Source organism: Pelodiscus sinensis, chromosome 4 (genome assembly GCF_052426305.1).
Source record: "Pelodiscus sinensis isolate ZL-2025 chromosome 4, ASM5242630v1, whole genome shotgun sequence".
Classification (NCBI taxonomy): Eukaryota; Metazoa; Chordata; order Testudines; family Trionychidae; genus Pelodiscus; species Pelodiscus sinensis.
The window spans coordinates 70,776,876-70,798,350 of NC_143055.1; the positions used below are offsets into that span (position 1 = coordinate 70,776,876).

Below are 21,475 nucleotides of genomic sequence, written 5' to 3' on the forward strand. Positions count from 1 at the left end.
CTCTACATTGTTCCTTTCTCTCTCCAACTCTGCTTCTATTCATCTCTCAGGCTATGTCTACACTGTAAAGAAAAGTCAGAAAAAGATACACAAATTGTGAACTGCAATTTGCGTATCTTTTTCCGCTTTTCTTCCGAAAGAGGCTTTTCCAACATTTGGGTTATATGGGGCCAAATGCAGAAAAAACCCCTCTTTCGGAACATCCTGGCACAACCAAAGCTTTAAAGCTCTAGCTTGCTTTAAGTTATGTCAAGAGGGAGCTGTAAATCGAATTTGGTCCTGGCTTTTACCAGTTAGGAGAAGTTTTTGAACAGACAAACAGACATGCAGACAAACTCCCTTAAATATAATAGATGACTGTATGAGAATATAGTTATAAAAGCAACTGAATTAAATTTTTCTGCTCCAGTCAGCATGTCAGGAAATTGATACTTGCCCTTAATTTGTTTAGCAACCTGCATTCCCTAATTAGCCAAAGAAAAGGTCTCCTTGTACTTACCTCCTGTCCTACTTCCTCCTAAGCAGCGACTTGCAACAAATAGCTTTGTCTTTTGCTCTAATTAACCTATCCAGAAGATATATTTTAATTCAAATTTATTCTTAATAGAACTTAAGGTCACCTATTGTGAAACGTGGAGGTTCCTATAGGGCTTTAATGGACAACAGAAGTAACCTGAAAAAAGAGTAACATGTCTTGTTATGACTTACTCTGATTGCCTTCAAGAGTGTCCTTTATACCAGTGGCTGCCAACCAGGGATTTGCTCATCCTTGGGGGTACATAGAGGTCTTGTAGGGGGTACATCAACTCATTTAGATAACTACATAGTTTCACAACAGGTTGCATACAAAACTCTCTCAGTTAGTACAGACTAGAATTTCATACAATGACTTGTTTATACTGCTCTATATAAGGTACACTGAAATGTAAGTATAATATGTTTATACTGCTCTATATAAGGTACACTGAAATGTAAGTATAATATTTATATTACAATTGACTTATTTTATACTTATATGGTGAACATGAGAAAGTAAGCAATTTTTCAGAAATAGCGTTTTTTGACACTCATATTTTTATGTCCTATTCTGTAAGCAAGTAACTTTTAAAGGGAGGTGAAACGTGAGGTACACCAGACAAATTAGACTTTTGAAAGGGGTACAATAGTTTGAAACGGCTGAGCGCCGCTGCTTTATATTGTTGGTTCTTTCATGTTGGTCTGTAATAATAAAGTTTGAGTAGTGATCTTCAGCAATGGAACTTGAAGCACACAGTGATGCAGCTTTCCAACACCACTCTAAGCCAGAAAAGCATAGTTAATTTTAGATGGGTAAACTGTTAGGTGATTTGCCTAAGATGTTAACGCAGCTAGCAATTCCTGGTGCTAATCCATCCCTGCCCATATTCCTCCCTCTCTCTCTCTTGACACCACTGGTACTGTAATGCTATTCACATTAGAGCTTCCCAAGTCACATTTTGATAAATGACAGCTGCTGGGTAAATTACAGTGAGCCTTGTTAGGGACTACACTGGGGTGAGGAACCTAAGGCCCGGTGACCTGATGCGGCCCCTGGCTTGCCTGGATTTAGACCCCGAGCCTCAGGGCTCTCTCCCCAGCACTGGGGACCCCTTGTTGGCACTCCAGCTACCCCTCCATGGGAGTGGAGCACACAAAACCGATTAGTCTGAATCCCCTTGGACACTGGCATGTAAAGGGAATATGGGGAGTCTTTTCTGCTTCTTAGTGAAGTTTTAGAAGGTTTTTTATTTGGTTGTTTCTAATTTGTATGTGACTCTTGATTTTTCAATGGGTCAGTGGCCCCCACCCCAAAAAGATTCTCCACCTCTACACAGACAACTGGCCTTCTGAGTCAGTCTTCACTCTATCCCGCCCCTCTCCTTTCACTCCCTCAGACTTGAAAATGCTTCCCAGTAACAGTCCATGAGCTGATCTATTCACAATATTTAAATGATACAGGAATAAGTTCTTATCTTTCCTCAGAATGTTAAGCCCAGAGTGCCTTTAACTATTTATGATAAATGAGGATGAGATGTTAAACGTCCTGTGCAAACATTTTGGAACTAGAACCAAAATTCACAGATCACATTGCAGTTAAATATTACTGTTGCTCATATTTGTGTCTACAACCATTTCGTTTTTTCTGTGTTCCAACTTCCAGCCCTCATTCTGGATTGCAGCTCCTCCTCCATCTGCATAAAAAGCTTATATAGCCTTAGCAGCCCTAAAGAGGTGGGGGAGAGTGTTCTGTATCTTTGTCACTGATAGTACCTATTTCCCAAATCAATATATTTTAAGTTTTTTTCACAGATACCAGAGTAAGCCCAAATCAAAAGCTTGGAGCCAAATGTCCTTTAGTGTTGGATTGGGATGCATGTGAAATGTACATACGAGACCAAATTTGCAGCTAAAGCCAGTTTCTGAAATCAAGGAACATTCTCTCATCAATTTGATAATAAGAGCAGATTTCTACCAGGATTTTTCGGGAGTTTGGATATGATTATTAGACGGTATTGAGGCTTACAGTCCTACTGTCCTCCCCACTACAATACTTCCCCTATCCTCCCAAAAGAAGAAACAATTTTTCAATAAAATCTACATACTTCCTATATTAATTCAGTTTGGCTTGTTCTTTTTGTGAACTTTCTATTAGGATGTGCCACAAATTTGCATAGTGCTTGCAATTTAATTATGGCCTTTGAGTGCAAAGGAAGAAACCATTTTTAATCAGGCTATTAGACTATTATGTCTATGATCACTCTTTTTAAAGCACAGATCTACAAAAAGCTTTCAGAACAATGAGAAAAAGGGGCAAATCTAGCTTCAGTTTTGCTGACATAGGTTTAAAGAAGAATAAACATTTCCTTGTGTGCATAATTCTCCATATTTATCATACCAGCCATTACAAAAAGAAAGTGGATTGCTGTACAAGTACTCATTCCTTCCCCCAGCTTTCCTAAAATCTCCCAAAAGCTTGTATTCTGAAACACTCCAACTTGAACTTCCTTATTTGGTTGCTGGAGCTGTTCTTTGTCTTGTTCAAACATTCTGGTAAAACTGCACGCCTCCCTCTAGCCCTATGCCCTCCCCCCATTTCTATAGACAGTCTGACTTCAGCAGGTCACCCTGACTCAGCCTCCTTTGTAGTTCACTAACCAATCACACATTAGTTATGCCCATTTAAGGAGTACCTTTCCTTTTGGAAATCATCAAGGCAAGAGGGAGTTTTCAGCTGTTTGGAAACTTTGCTCTGCTGCAGACACTGAAGTCAGCATAAAACAGGGATTTCGCAGAAATATTTTATTAGCTCTGAAACTAGAGAATCAGATTGCTACAGAACATTTTTTAAGCCTCATTGCAACTCAGTTTGAGATCAATTCATTCTTCAGTTGTTTTCAATTTAGCTTTGTACTTTTTTCAATGTGCAAACACATAATACTTAGCGGTTAGTATAAACTGTATTTTTAACGTTCTGTAGTACTGGATGAGAATTAAAGACTAAATGACAAAAATTATGTTCTATATGTTTAAAAGAGCCCCTCAAAATAAACATTTTCCTGAATTTTTTTTATTATACTCTAGAACAGAAACGAATCAGACATTTAAGTTGATAGTGAATCATTTTAGGATTTTACTTCTTGTCTGAGCAAAAAAAACAATTTCCTAATAATATTACCTATCTCAGGAAGAAAATACAGTGGCCAAGCTGTTCCACTAGACCAGTGACACACAAGACTAGACAAAGCTCTAGAAAGTATACTGTAAGGAATAATCCTTTACTGTCAGCTGCTGGAGCAAATAATCTGTCAAAGTATTTCCTATATATTATTATTGCTTATTACTTATATAGTGCTAGTAGCATGCTAAGTACTCAGAAGACTGGTATAAAACACGGTAAGAACTGACATGCTAACTTAACATGAAAATGTAGAGCACAGCAACAGCAACCAAGAGAATGTAGATAAATGTGTCTTGCTGGTTCCATCATTTCCCTTCCAATCTTTTAGTTTAATTTTCTCTGAGTATAGGATTAAGGTTTATGGGCCTTTTTGAACTACCATTCTTCAAATACAGGCAGAGGAACTCTATTTTATTTTCAAAGGCGAAAAGAATAGTATTTTAAGCAGAATGTATGTGATTCTGCAATAAAAGTTGAAACAAACCAACCAAATTAATATGATCTTGGAAGGTATCTCTAATTGGCTGGGGAAATTCTTGAAGAACTGTGATTCCTCAGAAGGAAATGCCTTCTGTTACACAAAGTTTCACAACTGGTAAACATCTTACTAAACAGAACTCTGAATGACAGCACTTTGTAGATTCTAGTTGGTAGATAACAATGCTCTGCAATGGAATGAAGGAAAGTTTTGACTAAAGGCCATATTTTCAAGGATATAGTAAAGACCAAAGGGCAAAACAATATTTAAGAAGTATGTGTGGGCACATCCTTAGTCCTCATTAAGATTCCTTTGCAAAAACTGAACTAAAGGTCTTAGCTCAGACTAAAAAGGGCTTGTGAGGGTTATTTCATCATGAGAATCCCCTGAAGAAGAGGAATATCTGGGGCAGAAGGGAAGCAGAGAAACACAGGGGGACAAGGAAATAGAATTGGATCAGGTAACATGGCACTCAGTTTTGACCTGTGAAACTGGTGCTTATTTGAGCTCCTCCCTGCCAGTGCAAGCTGAGCAGCCCCTACCAACGCAAATTTTGGGTAGGTAGAATGAAGACTTAAAATCAGTTTTCCTCGCCACTCCTCAACTACTCCCTGTACTTTGTGCTGAGAATCCATTCCTATGATTTTACATCACCTGCACATTTCTATCAGTGGCATAAAATATTTTTACGTACTCAATATTAAGTAAGAGGAAACGACAGGATTAGTTTTTTAAGAAATACATTAACTGAACCATACTTTGCATAGCCTACGTATATGCTGTTAGGGTGCCTCTACACAGCACAGTTTATTTCGAAATAATGGCCGTTATTTCAAAATAACAATGAGTATGTCTACACAGTAATTCTGTTATTTCAAAATAATTTTGAAATAGTGGATGGCTTATTTTGAAATCTGTAAACCTCATTCCATGAGGAATAATGCTTATTCCAAAATAGTTATTTTGGAATAGCAGTAGTGTGGACTCTCCACTGCTGCTATTTCAAAATAGCTTCTCTCCAGGGCCATTCAAAGTAATCACTCCCCAGTGCCTCCTGGGGATCTAAATTGAGGGAGTATGTCCACATTAGGAAAGCCTGCCTTGGACTAATTTTGAGTCCTGTACTGTAGATGTGCTATTTCAAAATAAGCTATTTCAGAAAAAAAATCCCAAATAGCTTTTTTTAAAATAAGCATGCAGTGTAGATGAACCCTTAATGTTTTCCCTCCCCAGGAAGAAAAAACATTTAAAATCTTGTGGAAAAAAAATAAAATAAGGTTATGACTGACAACATACCCGTATTTATCTAGTCACATGTATGTTTACAAAAACAAATCTATGCCTTTAAGTTTTCCCTTTTTAAACCATTTTTTAAAAACAAATTTAAGTGACAAATACAATGCCCAGAGCAAGTACAGAAACACACAGAAACACCAAAATGTGAACATAAGAACAGTCATATTGGGTCAGACCAAAGGTCCATCCAGGCCAGTATCCTGTCTGCCGACAGTGGTCAATGCCAGCTGCCCCAGAGGGAATGCACCGAATAGGTAATGATCTAGCAATCTCGCTCTTGCCATTATCTCCACCCTCTGACAAACAGAGGCTAGGAACACCATTCCTTATCCATCCTGGCTAATAGCCATTAATGGACTTAACCTCCATGAATTTATTTAGTTCTATTTTAAACCCTGTTATAGTCCTAGCCTTTACAACCTCCTCAGGCAAGGAGCTGACTGTGAGCTGTGTGATGAAGAACTTTCTTTTATGTGGAATGGCACAATTCACCAAAGAGCTAGCCAAATTCACACAAAGTACACTTCAATAATTTTACATAATGACACCTTATTGTCAATTAAGTAATTTAAATAGAAGTTGAGAAAGTGGGATATATTTATTACTCATATCATCTGAAAAGGCTAGCGCAGTAGCAGCACTACTCTACTTTTAGTAGATTTCCATCACCTCAACCAGGTGTTCAGAGTGCTGGCAAATAAATACCTCATTGCTGATTCTGTGGACACTTCACTGTCTGCTCCATGTCATTTGGCTGAATGGAATAACTGACCTCATAATGGATATCCATAGGACAGAAGGGGCATCCTTTCAACTTTGAGATATTGCACTATATTTGCTGTTATGCTTCAAGGCTGCACATGTTAAAGTAAATCAATAGCTTTCTGCTATTCCCCTCTCCCTTCAAGACATCAAGTAATTTCTGCCCGGAGAAAGTGCTACTGGGGAGGCTTTAAAAACAGTATCCCCTCCCAGAAAATCACAGACTTCACTGGAAATCATATTTCTTGTTGTCCCCTCCTCATCAAGCTTTAATATGGCATATTGCATTGAGACAGAACTAGCTGCTTTGGTAGGAGATCTTCAGTCCACAGAGAGAAAGGAAATGCATACTGCTCTCATGATACATTTAATATGTTCAATCACCATATACTGCTGTTCTGCCTCAGAGATTGCAGGGGTATAGAGCTACCTGGCTCAACTATGTTTGATGGGTGGCCTGATTGTATGAAATCGAAGGGCCTAAGTCAGACCTGATGTAAAGAGTTTCAATGCCATTCAAGACCAAAAAAATTTAGTTTGCCTTTATTGGAATTGTCTCCCAATGGTAGTTCAACCCACCTGGAACAGAATGGACCCTCTGTGTTTGTCTAAATGGCTAAATCAGGAGCTTGCAATGATCTCCATATGGACTATCTACTTTTATTACAGAGATGAGGATGATCTCTCAGAAGTCAGAAAAACCACCATACAGCAGCTGGATTGGAGAAACAAATTAAGACCCTCTATCTGACCATAGTGGAGCCAGAACTATTTCTAGATATGCATTTTCCATTAATGCTCTAATTGTTCATCCTATGGTTGTAGCTAGATTTAAACAATTTCACATGTGTTGGCAAATAAACAGCTTTACCTCTCAAGGCCAACTTCTTACCTCATTGCATGGGTAGAACTACCAATCTGTAAACATTCAATGTAATCCAACACACTACCTCCTTCAAATTCCCCCTCTACACTACAACACTATCATAATATATAATTATAATAGCAACACTATTCTTATATGTTTAAGTCAAAACTAAACAGTAACCACTTATTTTCAGATTGAAATTAACTCCGAAGGTGTTATTAGACAGAAAAAAAAACTAGCAATGTATTACTCCAAGGCTTTAAGGGCTATATCACACCAGTTCAACATTTGAAATGCTATCCTCAGGAAACTAAACCGAATACTGTGAAATATGCCTGAGGACATCCACATCAATGTGTTCATAGTCTGCCGCTTAAGTCAGGCTTTATGGCCTAGAGATGTGTGGTTAATAAGTAACAGGTTCTAAAGGAATAGTCTAATTTATGTTGCCAAGATGGATCATCTTATTAAACAGAAGGGCCAAATTAGGTCCTGTCCACCTAATCCAGAGCACTGGTACCAAATGTTTAGCACTATGGATGGGAAAAGGACAGAATAGACTTTATAATCATATGTTTGCATATTTAGTCAAGTTTTGTACAATTAGGTATGATAGTGGGGAAAAGAATTTTAGTCCCAAATAAATGTCATGCCATTTAAAAAAAAATTTCTCCATGGAATTCATTAGAATCCACTTGTGACACATAACTGGAGTACAAAGGAAACATCACATGGGTATGTCTACACTACCACCCTAGTTCGAACTAGGGTGGTTTATGTAGGCAACCGAAGTTGCAAATGAAGCCCGGGAAATTCAAATCCCGGGCTTCATTTGCAACTTCGGTTTTCTACATTAACCACCCTAGTTTGAACTAGGGTGGTAGTGTAGACATACCCATGCTGTTTAATCAAAAAGATACTTTCTTACTACCCTAAGGTTACCAGGAAATATCTATATTGGTATGATTACAAACAATCTCTGTTTGGTTAATAACAATGCAGTGGTATGGATCAATTTACTTTTTCAAAAATTCTGATTTAATCTGAAACTATGGCTTTCAGAGTACAAAACTACATGAGGAACACTATTCCTATGTGTTTGAGTGAAAACCATGTGCTTTTGTGGAATAATGTGCCTAAAATAGTAGTGGGAGCTGCATGGTTTCAAACATTTAAAGCTAGAATGAAAAAAACATTAATAAAAATAGCATACATAATAATCTGGCATTTATAAGACTGAATGAATGTTCTAATGTGCTTTTTCCAAAACTATCTTCTAATTTCAACTATGTTAGTGAGATTTTCTTCCTCTGTACAGGTAAGGATTTTTATCTTGGCTACTGAGGGTCAAAACTTAACACGTGATTGGCACTCTGAAAGTTCAAAAATGGATATGATGCATGCCAAAAAACTAAGCTCCATCCACTGTGTAGATTCCCAGGTATCAGAGGCCAGCAAACTACAACTACTTTTAAAACCTTTTAGGAACCAGGGCACAGAACTTCAAAGATGTTCACAATCCTAACCGCTGAAATCAACAAAAGTTAGGAGACTAAAAACCTTTGAGGATCCTGGTCCACTTTCCTTCAATGGTTGGAAGCAGCTTCAAAAAGTAATCTGCTGCAGCTAGGATACCACAGTGGGATTTAGAACAGTCTTAAAAATTGGAACTGGTGGGCAATGATTCTGTGTTCTATTTATATTTTCAGGAGAGCACATGAGAAATAGCTTGAAACAAGCTGTAACTAATATGCTAAACAGATGTGGGGGAGGGTGCCAGCCTTCTTGGGAAAGGCCCAATATGAACTCCAGTGCCAAAGTTTTGGCTTGGAAAAAAAAAAAAAAGCTTCATTATTTTGGTCTGTTTTATATCCTAAAACACATAGGAAGACTGGCGCTTTCAGTGACTGTCTCTTCAGACACTTTATGTTTGCATAAGGCACAAGTCACACGAACACTAAAGTGCTCTTTCAGACCTTCTACAAGGTTCTATAGAATGTCACCGTTTTCTGATGTCACCTATGTTACCATTGTGACATGGTAGCATAAACCCTATGAGGTTGATTATTTTCTGGCAAGCCTATCCATCTTTCCCTGCTCTGGAGTGCGGGAGAGCATTTAGATACGTCATATGCAACAGTGACTGCAGCACCAAATCTATCCCTAAACTTTCTGATGTGTAATTCAAGGGGCAACATTGAAAACAGTAACCCTTGGGGTCCAATATTAATTCATCCTTGTAACAAACTTTGTTTACATTTAAAACTGGGAAATGTTAAAGTACATTTACATAACTATCTTGAGGCTTGTGGTGGACAGGAAGAGTGCTGGCCAGCACTCAATGACTAAAGGTAGCTTGCGAGGGTGTTGGCAGTGGGTCAGAACCACTAATGGAGATACAGTGCTGAAATATGAATTGGATATAGATACCTGGTCTGCTCTTCCTTTGTGTCTAAGTTAAGGGCTGGAGGGAGCCGATGCAGTAGCCAGAATTACCATGTCTATGAGAAATATTGGACATCGAAGTGAACTGAGCCTTGAAGTATGGATCAGCACGGGTCATGATCGAAGGGAAAAAGTTTATTTAGTCACAATCAGGGTATCTGTCTTTGTTAAACTTCTCTGTGTGAATCTATGCCTTCCCTCCCCCATTCACTATGGAAGAGCACACCCAGAGAAGTTCTCTGTGTTTTAATTTGTTTTACTCAGTTGCTCTGTAACACCTAGCAACTAATTATGCTTCATCAAGTATATCTTGTTTGTTTTGTTAATAAAATCACTCCTTTTTAAGGCGATGATTTGAATCTTGTATCCTGGAAAGAAACGGGGGGGGGGGGGGGGGGGAAGAAGGCTGGGTGTGTGTGTGTGCGCGTGCGCATATGCCTCAGACTAAGAGATCAGCTACCAGAGACTGCAGTCTGTTTCCTTTTTTCCCCCCCAAGCTTTCTTGTGATAAAGAAGCTTGGGGGTACCCCCCTGAAAGAAGTCCAAGTGCTTCCTTTCTGGGTTCAAGAAGAAAGGATATTTTTTTCTTTTGTTCACTTGCTGGTGCTAGCTACCCGCTTCCCCAAAAGTGGGTGAATCTGTGACTCTAGGGAGTTTTTGTAAGAAGAGCCTATCGAGGCAAGGTATTTAAGGTCTCTTGCAGGCCCCCATCTTCTGCACTTGGAGTGCCAGACTGGAGAACAGCCCTAACGTGGCTATTTTCTGTGTTGCTGCAAACTGGCTGGCAGCATTTTCAGTTATGATTTACTTCTTTATTGATCAAGTCAGATGTGCTGAACTGGCATCGGTTGTTGTGAAAATTATAATTCTGGTTAGATATTATTGAAGGGTCAAAAAATTAATTGTGCTGACCATTTATTTCTTGTATTATTTTAGCTCAAGGAGGAGCAGCTCATGCTGTGCTCTGGAGAGCAACTGTTCTGGAGGCACGACTACATGCAGACCTGTCCTGACTCCACACCACCTCCAATGGAAGTCAGCTAAATGCTACAATCTGGACCTTTGTGTGTTTGCTATTGTACTCCTCAGAAGGCAGGCCCTTTTCAAATCACAACCACCAATGCCTACTTTATAAAAACTCAGACTTACTAAACGTATTTAATGATCTCCAACCATTGCTTCTCAGGTCTGATCATTTAGGATACGCAGTGAAGGTTTCGCTTAGTTTGAAAACTACACTCCTGCCTTTTAATTCAGTTTTGAACTTTCATTTAAAATTGGTGCCTACTCAACAGCTGCATTAATTACTGAAAGTCATTGCTGTGGGCCCTAAATTGTGAGTTGCATACTATATGTATCTTGGATGCCATCACCATGATATGATAACTTGCCTACAGGCTAGAACTTCTTCAGACAGCTGTTCCTCTGGGTGTGATAACTCTAGAAAAGTTCAAAACCAGCCGAAGTGTCAGACACTCCACAAAATCAACTATGGACTTCATTATCACAATTTAATTATATGAAAGGTACTCAGATAATATGCTAAAGGGTGGTGTTATAAAACCGTAAGATATCGCACCACCTAAAGCTATGGTTATCTAACAGCTTCCATTATAAAACTCATGTTTTCAGTAGCTTATCATCCTGCCAAATTTTAACTGTACTACAATTCTGGATTCCTTGTATCTGCTTCCAGCTGGATTTTTCTTTTGAAAGGCTAAGGAAAAAAGGTTTAGCTGATTTTGTGAACAAAAACTAGGGAAACGTATTGTTTTGCCCATATTAATTTTTCTTTTAAAGAACTACTGTGTTGAGAAATTCCCGCTTACTTGAAATTTATTATGGTGTTCACCCTGGTGACAGAGAATGTCTTTTGCTGTTGCCATGATCATTTGGCCAAATTATAAAATATCACATGCACAAGAGTTTGACAGCTAAACTTCCTGAAGGTTTCATCTGTAACAGGTATACTACAGCCCAAAGCTGCAAGGACTGAGCAGGATTTCCCTGCAATTGTTGCTCCAGGCTACTGAGGTGCCAAGCATGTGAACTGAGATCTGAAAGAATGTCTTTCCTGTGCTGCCATGCTCCCTCTGTTTTTGTCTAGGCAGCAAGGTAGTGGAAGAGGCATGACCCAACTGAAATACACAGTGAAGAAGAATGGAATGTGGTGTGAGCATGTGTGTGTGAGACACAGATTCAGACCTTAATTTTGTCATTTCTTAACTTTTGAGTGTTTGGCTTTGCAACCTCAATATATATACAATGTAATATAGAGACTGGCAAACACCCCCTCTCTGTATTCCCCGTAAGCTGTGAGCTCAGGCAGCCACTCAGGAGAGATTCCAATGCTGTCCAACTAATTAGCAGAGTGCCCACAGCAGGCAGCATGTTTGGTTTTTTGTTTTTGTTTTTTTACAAGTAATGCATATCTGCACATGCCTTGGTGCACAAACTTTGTTCCATGCATGGATGGAAAAAATTAGAGAGAACATTGCTCACAGTCACAGGCACTGAATTTCTAATCTGCCATAGAGTGTTCCTCTGCCCCAGCCCCAGGCATCCTGTCCACAGGATGGTTTGGGCAGCTACCAGGCACTGAGCTTTTGGGGGGAGGGGAGGCCTGTGACTGCCTCAGCTGTCTGATGGATGGTATCTGCAGGGTCCAAGGGATTACCTGCAGGGCCTGGCACGGGCTGACAACAGGGGTCAGGCCATCCCACACTCACCACAGTGGTGAGAGCCAGAGAAACCTGGCAGCCTGCTCCACTCTGCCTCACCACCCTCTTCCTCGACTGCTGTGTTCTGCTTGTGAAGTGGAGTGCAGTGCCGTGCAGTGATTTGGAAGATGGGTGACAGAGCAGAGTAGGCTGCCAGGTTACTCTGGCTCCTCCTGCCACGGTGAAAAGAGGAGGGCCTGGTAATGGGCTGTCAGTGGGTGCCCAGTGCCCACTTTTTTCTTGTGGGTGCTCCATCTGTCAGTCTTCCCAATGATTTTGTTCTTTGACTAACTTTAACAGCAATGCAGACATTTTATGCACAGGTATACTTAAAGGATTTGCATCATACAGCTCTTTCTGGGATAGTCTTCAAGGTTGTGGAGAAGCATACAGAGTCGCAAACAGCTATTCAAGCAGGACAAATGAAAGCAAAGGAATCTTATAGTGTAGAATTGCATTGCACAGCAAGAATGTAATCTTTAAGATAGCTTTGATCATCCTTCAGAAAAGAAGGATCTCAAAATGCTTTATTTGATACATATGAAATTCTGAAATTATTTCACTGAAGCTCATGTTTACAAACCACAATGTTCTATAAAGGAAGGTGATTCCAATACAAGATTACACATTATGAGGTCTCCTTCTAAAGAATAGTTTCATATGAACAAAACTGTTTAAAGTATACATAATGCAACATTTTACCTGCAGAGATTAGTTCCCAGACATGTGTGCAATACTCCACGTCCTCGTTAACAGGTTAGAAATGGTAAAAAGACAGGTTTTACAAACCATATTTTAGAAAACCAGACTCATTCTTCGATTTGAGGTGGGTGTTTCTTTATGCAATTCCATGAAACAACATAATCATCATTTTGAAGAAGCTACAGAACAAGTATTATGTAGAAGTTCAACACAACTGTATGTTAAATATACAAACATGGAAAATCAGAAAAGTCTAAACGGGAATACTTTAAACTTCCTCTTTGGGTTATTCATCTTCTGAGAAAAAAACGTTTTGTCCATTAAAGTGTAAAGCTTTAAAAATGGCACATTTGGGATCTACTTAGTTCTAAATGGAATCAAGGTGATATGAAACTGACAGAGTAGAATGAAAATATTTAAGAGTATAAACCTGTATTGATTGGTATAATTTTTTTTTAAGGGAGCCATTTGAAAATATGACTCTTCAGTGTAAGTGTATTATTCCCTGTGCAATTCATCACAATGTAGTCATTGGTCTGGATTTCTTGCTTGTCAGGTGAGAAATCTTGGCAAGTAGCATTTAACCTTTACAAACACTGCATTAGTTTTAAAAAGCTATTTGGATTCACAAATAGGCTTTTAAGATTAACTGCATATTTGAAATATGATATTACTAGATTTATTTAGCATTTTCAGTAATTTTACTGATAGCAACTTATTGTGGGAAGAAATTGATAGAAGTGTTATAATTAGAAAAGATGCTTGTTACAGTATAAATGGCTTGATGATCATTTATGTTACTGTTCCTAAAAATTCCCTTATTTGGCAGAGGTAATTTATTCACAATTAAGCCACATCTAGTAAATGGAGTTGACAAAACTGAGTGGTTTAGAAAATCATAACATGAATCTGTTTCTGATTGGAAAGGGACAACATTTTAACACAAACTATGTGTCTAGTGTATTCATGCATACTCTTGAATCCCAACTAGACTTTTAAGAACAAGTTAAACATTTTCCGGCAACTGGTTGGATGCAAGTAAAGAATGACTGACAAACTGTATACAGGCAGTCCCCGGGTTACGTACAAAATAGGGACTGTAGGTTTGTTCTTAAGTTGAATCTGAATGTAAGTCTGAACTGGCGTCCAGATTCAGCCGCTGCTGAAACTGACCGCCAGTTCCAACTTACATACAGAATCAACTTAAGAACCCCAAGCGTCCTCAAGTCAGCTGCTGCTGAAACTGATCAGCAGCTGATTCCAGGAAGCCCGGGGCAGAGCAACTCTGCCTCGGGCTTCCTGTAGTCAGCGCTGGTCAGTTTCAGCAGCAGCTGACTTGGGGACGCCAGGGGCAGAGCACCTGGGTTGCTGCTGGGTTGCTCCAGTAGCGCCGATCCGGCGCTACTGGACCAACCCAGCAGCACCCCAGCTGCTCTGCCCCAGGCATCCTGATTCAGCTGCTGCTGAAACTGACCAGCAGCGGCTGAATCAGGACGCCTGGGGCAGAGCAGCTGGGATGCTGCCGGGTTGGTCCAGTAGCACCCAGAGCAGCGCTGTGGGACCAACCGGCAGCGCCCCAGCTGCTCTGCCACAGGCGACGGAGAAAAGCTTAGTCAGCAGGGGGGGAGGGTGTACTAGCTGCGCACCCTCCCCCCCAGCAGACCAGGAAGACGCGGGCGGCGGACGAGACGCACCGCGGTCCCGCCGCCCGGGTCCTCCGCGGCTTTGCTCCCAGTCTCCCTAGTCTGCTGGAGACCAGCAGACCAGGGAGACAGGAAGCAAAGCCTCTGAGGACGCTGGCAGTGGGACAGCCGCAGCGCGCCTGGGCTGCCCCCCTGCTGGCTTCCCCCGCGGCTTTGCAAAGCTGCGGAGGGGCTCGCGCAGCGGAGCCTCCCCCCTCCCGCGGCTTTACAAAGCCACGGGGGAAGCCGGCAGGGGGGCAGCCCAGGCGCGCCCCTTTGCTCCGTGTTTTCCTGGTCTGCAGACCAGGGAGATGCGGAGCAGCTTTTCTTGCCCGGGAGTACACGGGCGGCAGGACCGCGCGGTCCTGCAGTCCGTCTTCATAACTGCGGATCCGACATAAGTCGGATCCGCGTAAGTCGGGGACTGCCTGTACTTTCAGCTAAAATTTTTAACTTTGAATAAACTGAAAACAAAATGTATATCAAGCCTGTCACAATACTAATACACCTAGTTCATATTTGGACACAAAACTGCTTATTAAAAGACCTTAGGATACTGTGTCACATGTCTGCTAATTAATGCCATATTATTACTACATTAAAAAATTACAGACCATAGCCACAGACACAAAGTATTTTTTAAATGCACACACAGAGAGAGGGAGAGAGAGTAATCTGTGCTGATATCTACCTAGAGCCAAAAAGCATTCCTCGGTAATTTATCTGCCAAATCCAAAGGAAGTCTCTTCCTGGCCTGGGCAAAAAAAGAAATCCCCTCAGGTATCCCATTACCATACATTATAATGAAACGTTGTTTACTGCTCTGTGGGGTCCATTCAGCGTATGGAAAATCTATTCTGAAAGACTACTGTTTTCATTTTACAGCTTCACACATGGTCATGCTATAAAACCTATTCTTTCTCTTATATACAGTAAAGGAGAGGGCCAGAGGGCCAAGCTGAACCTGGATTGTCTACATCTGATTCAGGCTAAAAATTATAAGGGGTGGGGGGAGAGGGTCACCAGCTCTACTGCTTCTCCACAGGCCATAATATGAATGGGACATGATCCATTAGGTGACACCCAAGCGCTCCTACCAGACTGGGGGTGGGAGCGGGGGGGGGGGGGGAGAGAGAAAGAAAGATAGGGCACGCAGGTCTCTGCTCATCATGATAAGTAGGTAAATGCCTGTTTTCCCCGGTTCATGGATTGGTTTGGCACGTGGGCAGCAAGAGTGAGGCAGCACTGCACATATCCAAGAGTAGCAACTCAGTCACTGAATAAGTTTACGTGGCTTCAGGGTTAGGTGTGAGTTTTGTCAATTGTGTGTTGTGGAGCCTGAAGCCGAAGAGCTTTTGTGGGTTTGGCCTCAGTGCCTTGCAGGAAGGTAGTCAGCATCTTGGAAAATTGGGTCAAATGTCATTACTATAGGCAAAAGTAAACAAAATTGAACTAAAAAAACTGCTGTTCAATGGTGAACTTAGTCCTAACAAAACAAATGCACTTCTGAACAGCAAGAAAGCATGCTGCAGTAGTACAACCAGCCAAGCAGTAGGATTGAGAAAGTTATGTCATATTGGGATGTCCCTGGAAAGAAGAGAACAAAAGGCAAAGAAATCTCAATTAAAAATACATCTTTCTTGCTCTATATTGTCAAACTAAATACTGCCTGTTTCAGCCTTACATGCTGAACCACAGAATATAAATGAGATACAAATAAAGACTCCACTTCTTGAAGCAAGCAATTAATTATATTTACTGGACTGGGAAAGAAGGGGAAAAAAACCAAGAGTCACTAATTTAAAGACGAATGATTTCAGACAGCAAACTTCAAAACCAAACCTCGCAAAGCTTGGAGGAATCAAATGGCCCCTGGCCACGCAATGTTAATGGAATGTATATTAGCTGAGAACAAATGGAACAAGTTTCTAGCAGTCATGGAAATCCTTAAACATAAAAATATATATATATATATATATATATATATATATATATATATATATATATATATATATATTAGGCAAAAAGAGCAAACTCTACTAAACAGTTTTCCAACTGCCTGATTTTACATTCCTTGCACACCCAAATTAAAAAGTCCCTGGAAGTTTAGGGTTCATGCCAGGATTGCAGGATTAGGCATGGATCTAAATGATCATCAATTGTGGCATTAAGAAAGTATATATACTTTCTTACATATTTTCTTATTTGTGTGTGTGTGTGTGTGTGTGTGTGTGTGTACACACGTACATACATACTCAAATAAGAAAAACAAATGCACATTGCAATTAATACAGAAACAAAGCAAGATATTTAAAAAGAAAAGTCTGATAGAACATGGTTGAAGATGAAGCATATTTCTAATTCCTTTTCCCAGAACTGGAAGGCATTAAGCAGAAGGAAATAAGATGTTAAGAGGGTGAAATTGGAAAAAGTTAAACAGCGTTGTCAAATAGCTGAAGTATGTAAGGAACATTTCCTAAACTACTTTGAAAGGGAGTATACTAACCAAACGCTATGTGATCCTGGCTGGGTGCCCGTAACGTTAGTTGGTTTGGGGCTCAATGAAGCAAAAGACATATCAAGAGGAAAAGCTAAAAATCAATAAAAATATAGGCAGAGCAGAGATGGGATTTAATACAAGACAGACAGAAATGCAAAGAATAGAAACCTGTGGACCTATATTATTGCTTTTACAACTTTGGAAATGCTTTCTGAACAGGAAAGTGTTGTAAGTGGTGACTTACAGAAAATAAAGGCAGAATGACCTATGGTAAAGAAAACACAATTGTTCTAAGCTGAGGATGGAGTAATGTTTCTCAGAGGTTTAGAACATGTTAGTTTATTACAGCTAGAGCTCTATTAGGACTTATTTCCCATAAAGATTGATAAACACATACCAATTTCCTTATGTGGTAACCTCACTGAATTTTCATTGCTTCTTACACCATAACCATATCTATAAAACAGATGGAGGAAACCTGCCATTCTAAACTGAACAAGATCTTAATTCTTCACTCCTCAAGTCATCCCTCCCCTTATATATTTTTGGATTAATTTTAGTGGGAACTAAACAAGGATTGAAAGGAGAATATGGCACTAAAAAGTATAATTTCCTAACATATGTAAAAGGCTTTGAAGATATGAACCCAAGGGGTCAATAGTATTTATAGACTCTCTTTTTACAGTAAATCCTAAGGCTGTGTTATAACTCTTCATCATTTCAGCCCTAGTAAGGACTAGCATGCACAGCTCCATGAGCAGGGCAGGAGCCAAACTGTGACACAATAATAACCTTCTTCCCCACTGCTCCAGGGGGAATTAATTTATACCACTGCTTTTACTGCACTGATTATGTCCCCATAGCTCTAGTGCATGGGCCAAGCAAGCTGGTGGGAGGAGGTAGGAAAAGGATCCCTGCCCACTACATGCCCCTCTGCCTGCCCACTTGCATAGTAGGGAAATAGCAGCACTGCTGCATCTGGTCTCTGTGCTGGAAAGGCTCCAGCATTGCAAGTAACTAGCCAAAGGCATAAGGGGGTCTCGTAGGCATGCAGTCCTAGGTGTTCATATTTCTATCTTATCTTATCCATTCCTGAGTGAATATGTTTTCAGATGTTTTGGAAGTGCTCCTCACGATTAAAAAATATTACTTGCTTACAACATAATTTTTCCTCTCACTAGCGTGCGGCAGCTGATTAAAAACTAAGCCATACTCACCTCAGACTGAGTCACTAGAGCAGGAGACCTGCCAAGCAGCCTGTTTGGCAGAAGAATTTTACAGGTTTTCTGTCCTCACGAAAAACTGACTTAAAAGGCTTTCAAGAGTCTCTAAAGTTTGTTCAGACATTTGGCAAAGAAATATCTTCATGACAATCTTAGACTAAACTGAGTAAATTCATAAAAGAGTAAAGCTGCCCACAAACAAATTTCAGGGATTGTGCTTTGTACTTAATCCAGAACCTAAATCTATGTAATGGCAACCACAAATGCTTTAAAGGATGCTGTTGAACATTTTAGACCCCTTAATTTTCTTCTTTTGCTTTTTTAAGTGCCTTGAATCAGGTATTTGAATACTTTCCTGTATGAGGCAGCTTCAATCTGCATCCCCAGAATGAGCCATACTTGTACAAGTTTATTGGCTCATTTTAGAATGGACAAGACTGCAAGAGATTTTAATCAACCATCCTCCTCCACAAAAGGAAATGGGTCTGGACTAAGAGCACAACTTTTTATAATCCTGAACTTTGTGGGAGTTGATCTACATTTTGCAGTTAGAGCCCATTTCTAGTTACAATGCAGAGAACAAATCACAGACAAAGAAGTTTAAGAGTACTACATGATAACTACATTAATGAACATTGTTTCTCCTATTGAGAAACACTGCAAAGTGGTCTGTGGACCCAGTCTGAGAAAGCTCATAACTAGCCGATCCTGTTTATTTACCGGCTCCGCAGCCACGGAGCCTTGCGGCTCTCATTGGCTGTGATTTGCCATTTGCAGCCAAGGGGAAATCACAGAAAGTAGCAGCTCGGCCCACCACAGCCAATGGGAGCTGCGAGGCTCTGTGACTGTGGAGCCAGTAAATAAACAAACAGGAATGGCCAGTTAGCAGCTCTCTCAGAATGGGTCTGCAAATCACTTTGAGAAACACTGCCCTGTTGGAAGCCTCTAGGTCACCCCCTAAATAGCGTAAAGATGAGGGGACAGGTTGAGGAAGGAGAAAATAATAAACAGTTGTCAAGAAATGATGTTTTATAGAAAACTGACCACTCCTAGTAAACTTAATCTAAGGATTTCAGTTTGTGAAATGCCTGCAAATACAAACAATAACCTGCAGGTTTCAGAGAATTATTTTTATTCTTTATTGCCACACCATCCCATACTACCAAATGCATCCCTGCCTCTTACTTTTTTTTTTATACCAACGTCTGTGGATGACGATGAACTAAGCTGGGTAAAGCTGGTATAACTGGGATCAGACTCCTGGCAAGTTGGGATCCCCACACTCCTGTGCATGGGTGGCAAGTATTGTAGGCAAGAGAAGGCATTGTCTTCTCAAAACTGCCTACATTGCGTGGTCACCCGGAAGGGCTGGGACAGCAGCGTGACAGCCCCAGCCCTCTGGGTGGCCAAGAAGGATTGGACTTGAGGGCTGAGGTTGAGCAGGGCTTGGTGGGGGGAGATGATGTTGAAGGGGCATATACTTGGGGAAAGCGGTGTGGCTTCAGGTGGAAAGGCTGGGGCCTGGACTTGCCTTCCCCTGCTGGGTCTTCACCTACTGCCCCTACGCTTTTCAATATCCTTCAGCCTTGCTATACCTGCTGTAAGTCCACAAACAAAAGCATCATCCTCATTTTCCTCTTTCAGGCTAAGCCAGACAATTAGAAAGTAATTATCAAAAACAAGAGTTGAGAAACTGCAAATTTAGCTATTTGTTCTGCTTCTTACAATCACAGGAAAAGGGACTGATTGGTGTAATGACAGGCTATATTCCAAGACCCTGATTCTGCACTAGAAAAGACTACCCAGTACAGGATTTCCCTCATTACCCATGGACTGAGGAACAATACATTAGTTAATTATAAGATGTTTTCTGGTTTTGGATGGGATAGGATTCAAAATTGCCTGGTCACTCAAATCATGGGTTTAAAAGTAGCCATTCTTCTACAAAGGAATTTCACCACCCAACTAACAGAGAGACTGCAGAACTGGAATTCATCTACAAATTTGACATTATTACCTTGGTTAATGCACTTCAAAGTCAATTTCCCCTGCCTTTAACATCCGCATTGTCACATCAAAAGCTATGAATGGGACATATCTAGCCCACTTAATTAGCCTCATTAACATGAGTGCTACAATTGACAGGCACTTTTGCTGTTATATAGAACTCCAACTCACCTGATGAAGTGGGCTTTTTCCCCACAAAAGCTCATGATACTATATATTTTGGCAAGTCACTAATGTGTCACAGGACTACTTGTTTTTAAAGTTACAGACTAACTCAGATACTGTACTGAGGCTGCATAAACAATAGTGTTAGATTTTGATTTTCAGCATGGAGATTTTGCATATAGTTGGAATTGTGAGTGGCCCTGCTAAGAACTTTCCAATATCTGTGAGCATCAATCTCCATGGCTTTTTTTTTTTTTTTTTTTTTTTAAAGAATGAAGCAAGGAGGCAACTTAATTTAGTACAAATTCATCAGTGTCTGGTACTACAGGACACATTCTTCTCTGTACTAAACTTACTGACATTACTGAGGTTACACAGAAACAAATTTGTTTCTACATAAATTGGAATCTACAATTTCCTATATTTGTCTTATTTTTAAAATTATATGTACTATTGAACGTACGGCAAAAAACCTTCAATAGTAATGTTTCAGTTTTAGATTTTTGTGCATAACATTTTTATGGTTTAAAAGTTTAGTCATATGTTCCTGATTTGTATTCACTTTCTATTTTTTGCAAACTGTCATATGTCAGATACTTAAAAAGACCATGGAAACAATGATCCCAATATCACTTAAACATTGTGTAAAGATCAAGATACTCCAGTAAATTGCTAAATTAAGTTAACTTCACTTTGCCAATTCCAACAGATACTGTACTGTGTGTTCACGGACAATCATTTCTATTAGCAATAAATATATACCAGTGCTATATGACTCTCAATCCAGTTTTTATTTCTTGTAACATTAAGGCTTTCGCTTACTGTACAATACGTCCTTTCCCAGCAAAGGAATTCAGTATTAAGGCCAACACTTAGTTCATTTCTATAACATTTTTTAACTGCAAAGGACTTGCAAAAGACCCCAGAGAA

At 40.1% G+C, this 21,475-nt stretch overlaps 2 protein-coding genes across 4 annotated transcripts in view; one reads left to right on the forward strand and one right to left on the reverse strand.

Annotated features, from left to right (window-relative positions):
- CBR4 (carbonyl reductase 4) overlaps window positions 1-12,301 on the forward strand; it is a 156,586-nt gene extending 144,285 nt beyond the window's left edge. The window contains exon 7 of the mRNA XM_089777929.1: window positions 10,483-12,301. Coding sequence (XP_089634055.1) covers window positions 10,483-10,559 — 77 coding nt within the window. The 3' untranslated portion in view covers window positions 10,560-12,301. The remainder of the gene's footprint in view (window positions 1-10,482) is intronic.
- Window positions 1-21,475, reverse strand: part of PALLD (palladin, cytoskeletal associated protein) — a 321,744-nt gene that overhangs the window by 97,837 nt on the left and 202,432 nt on the right. The window lies entirely within an intron of this gene.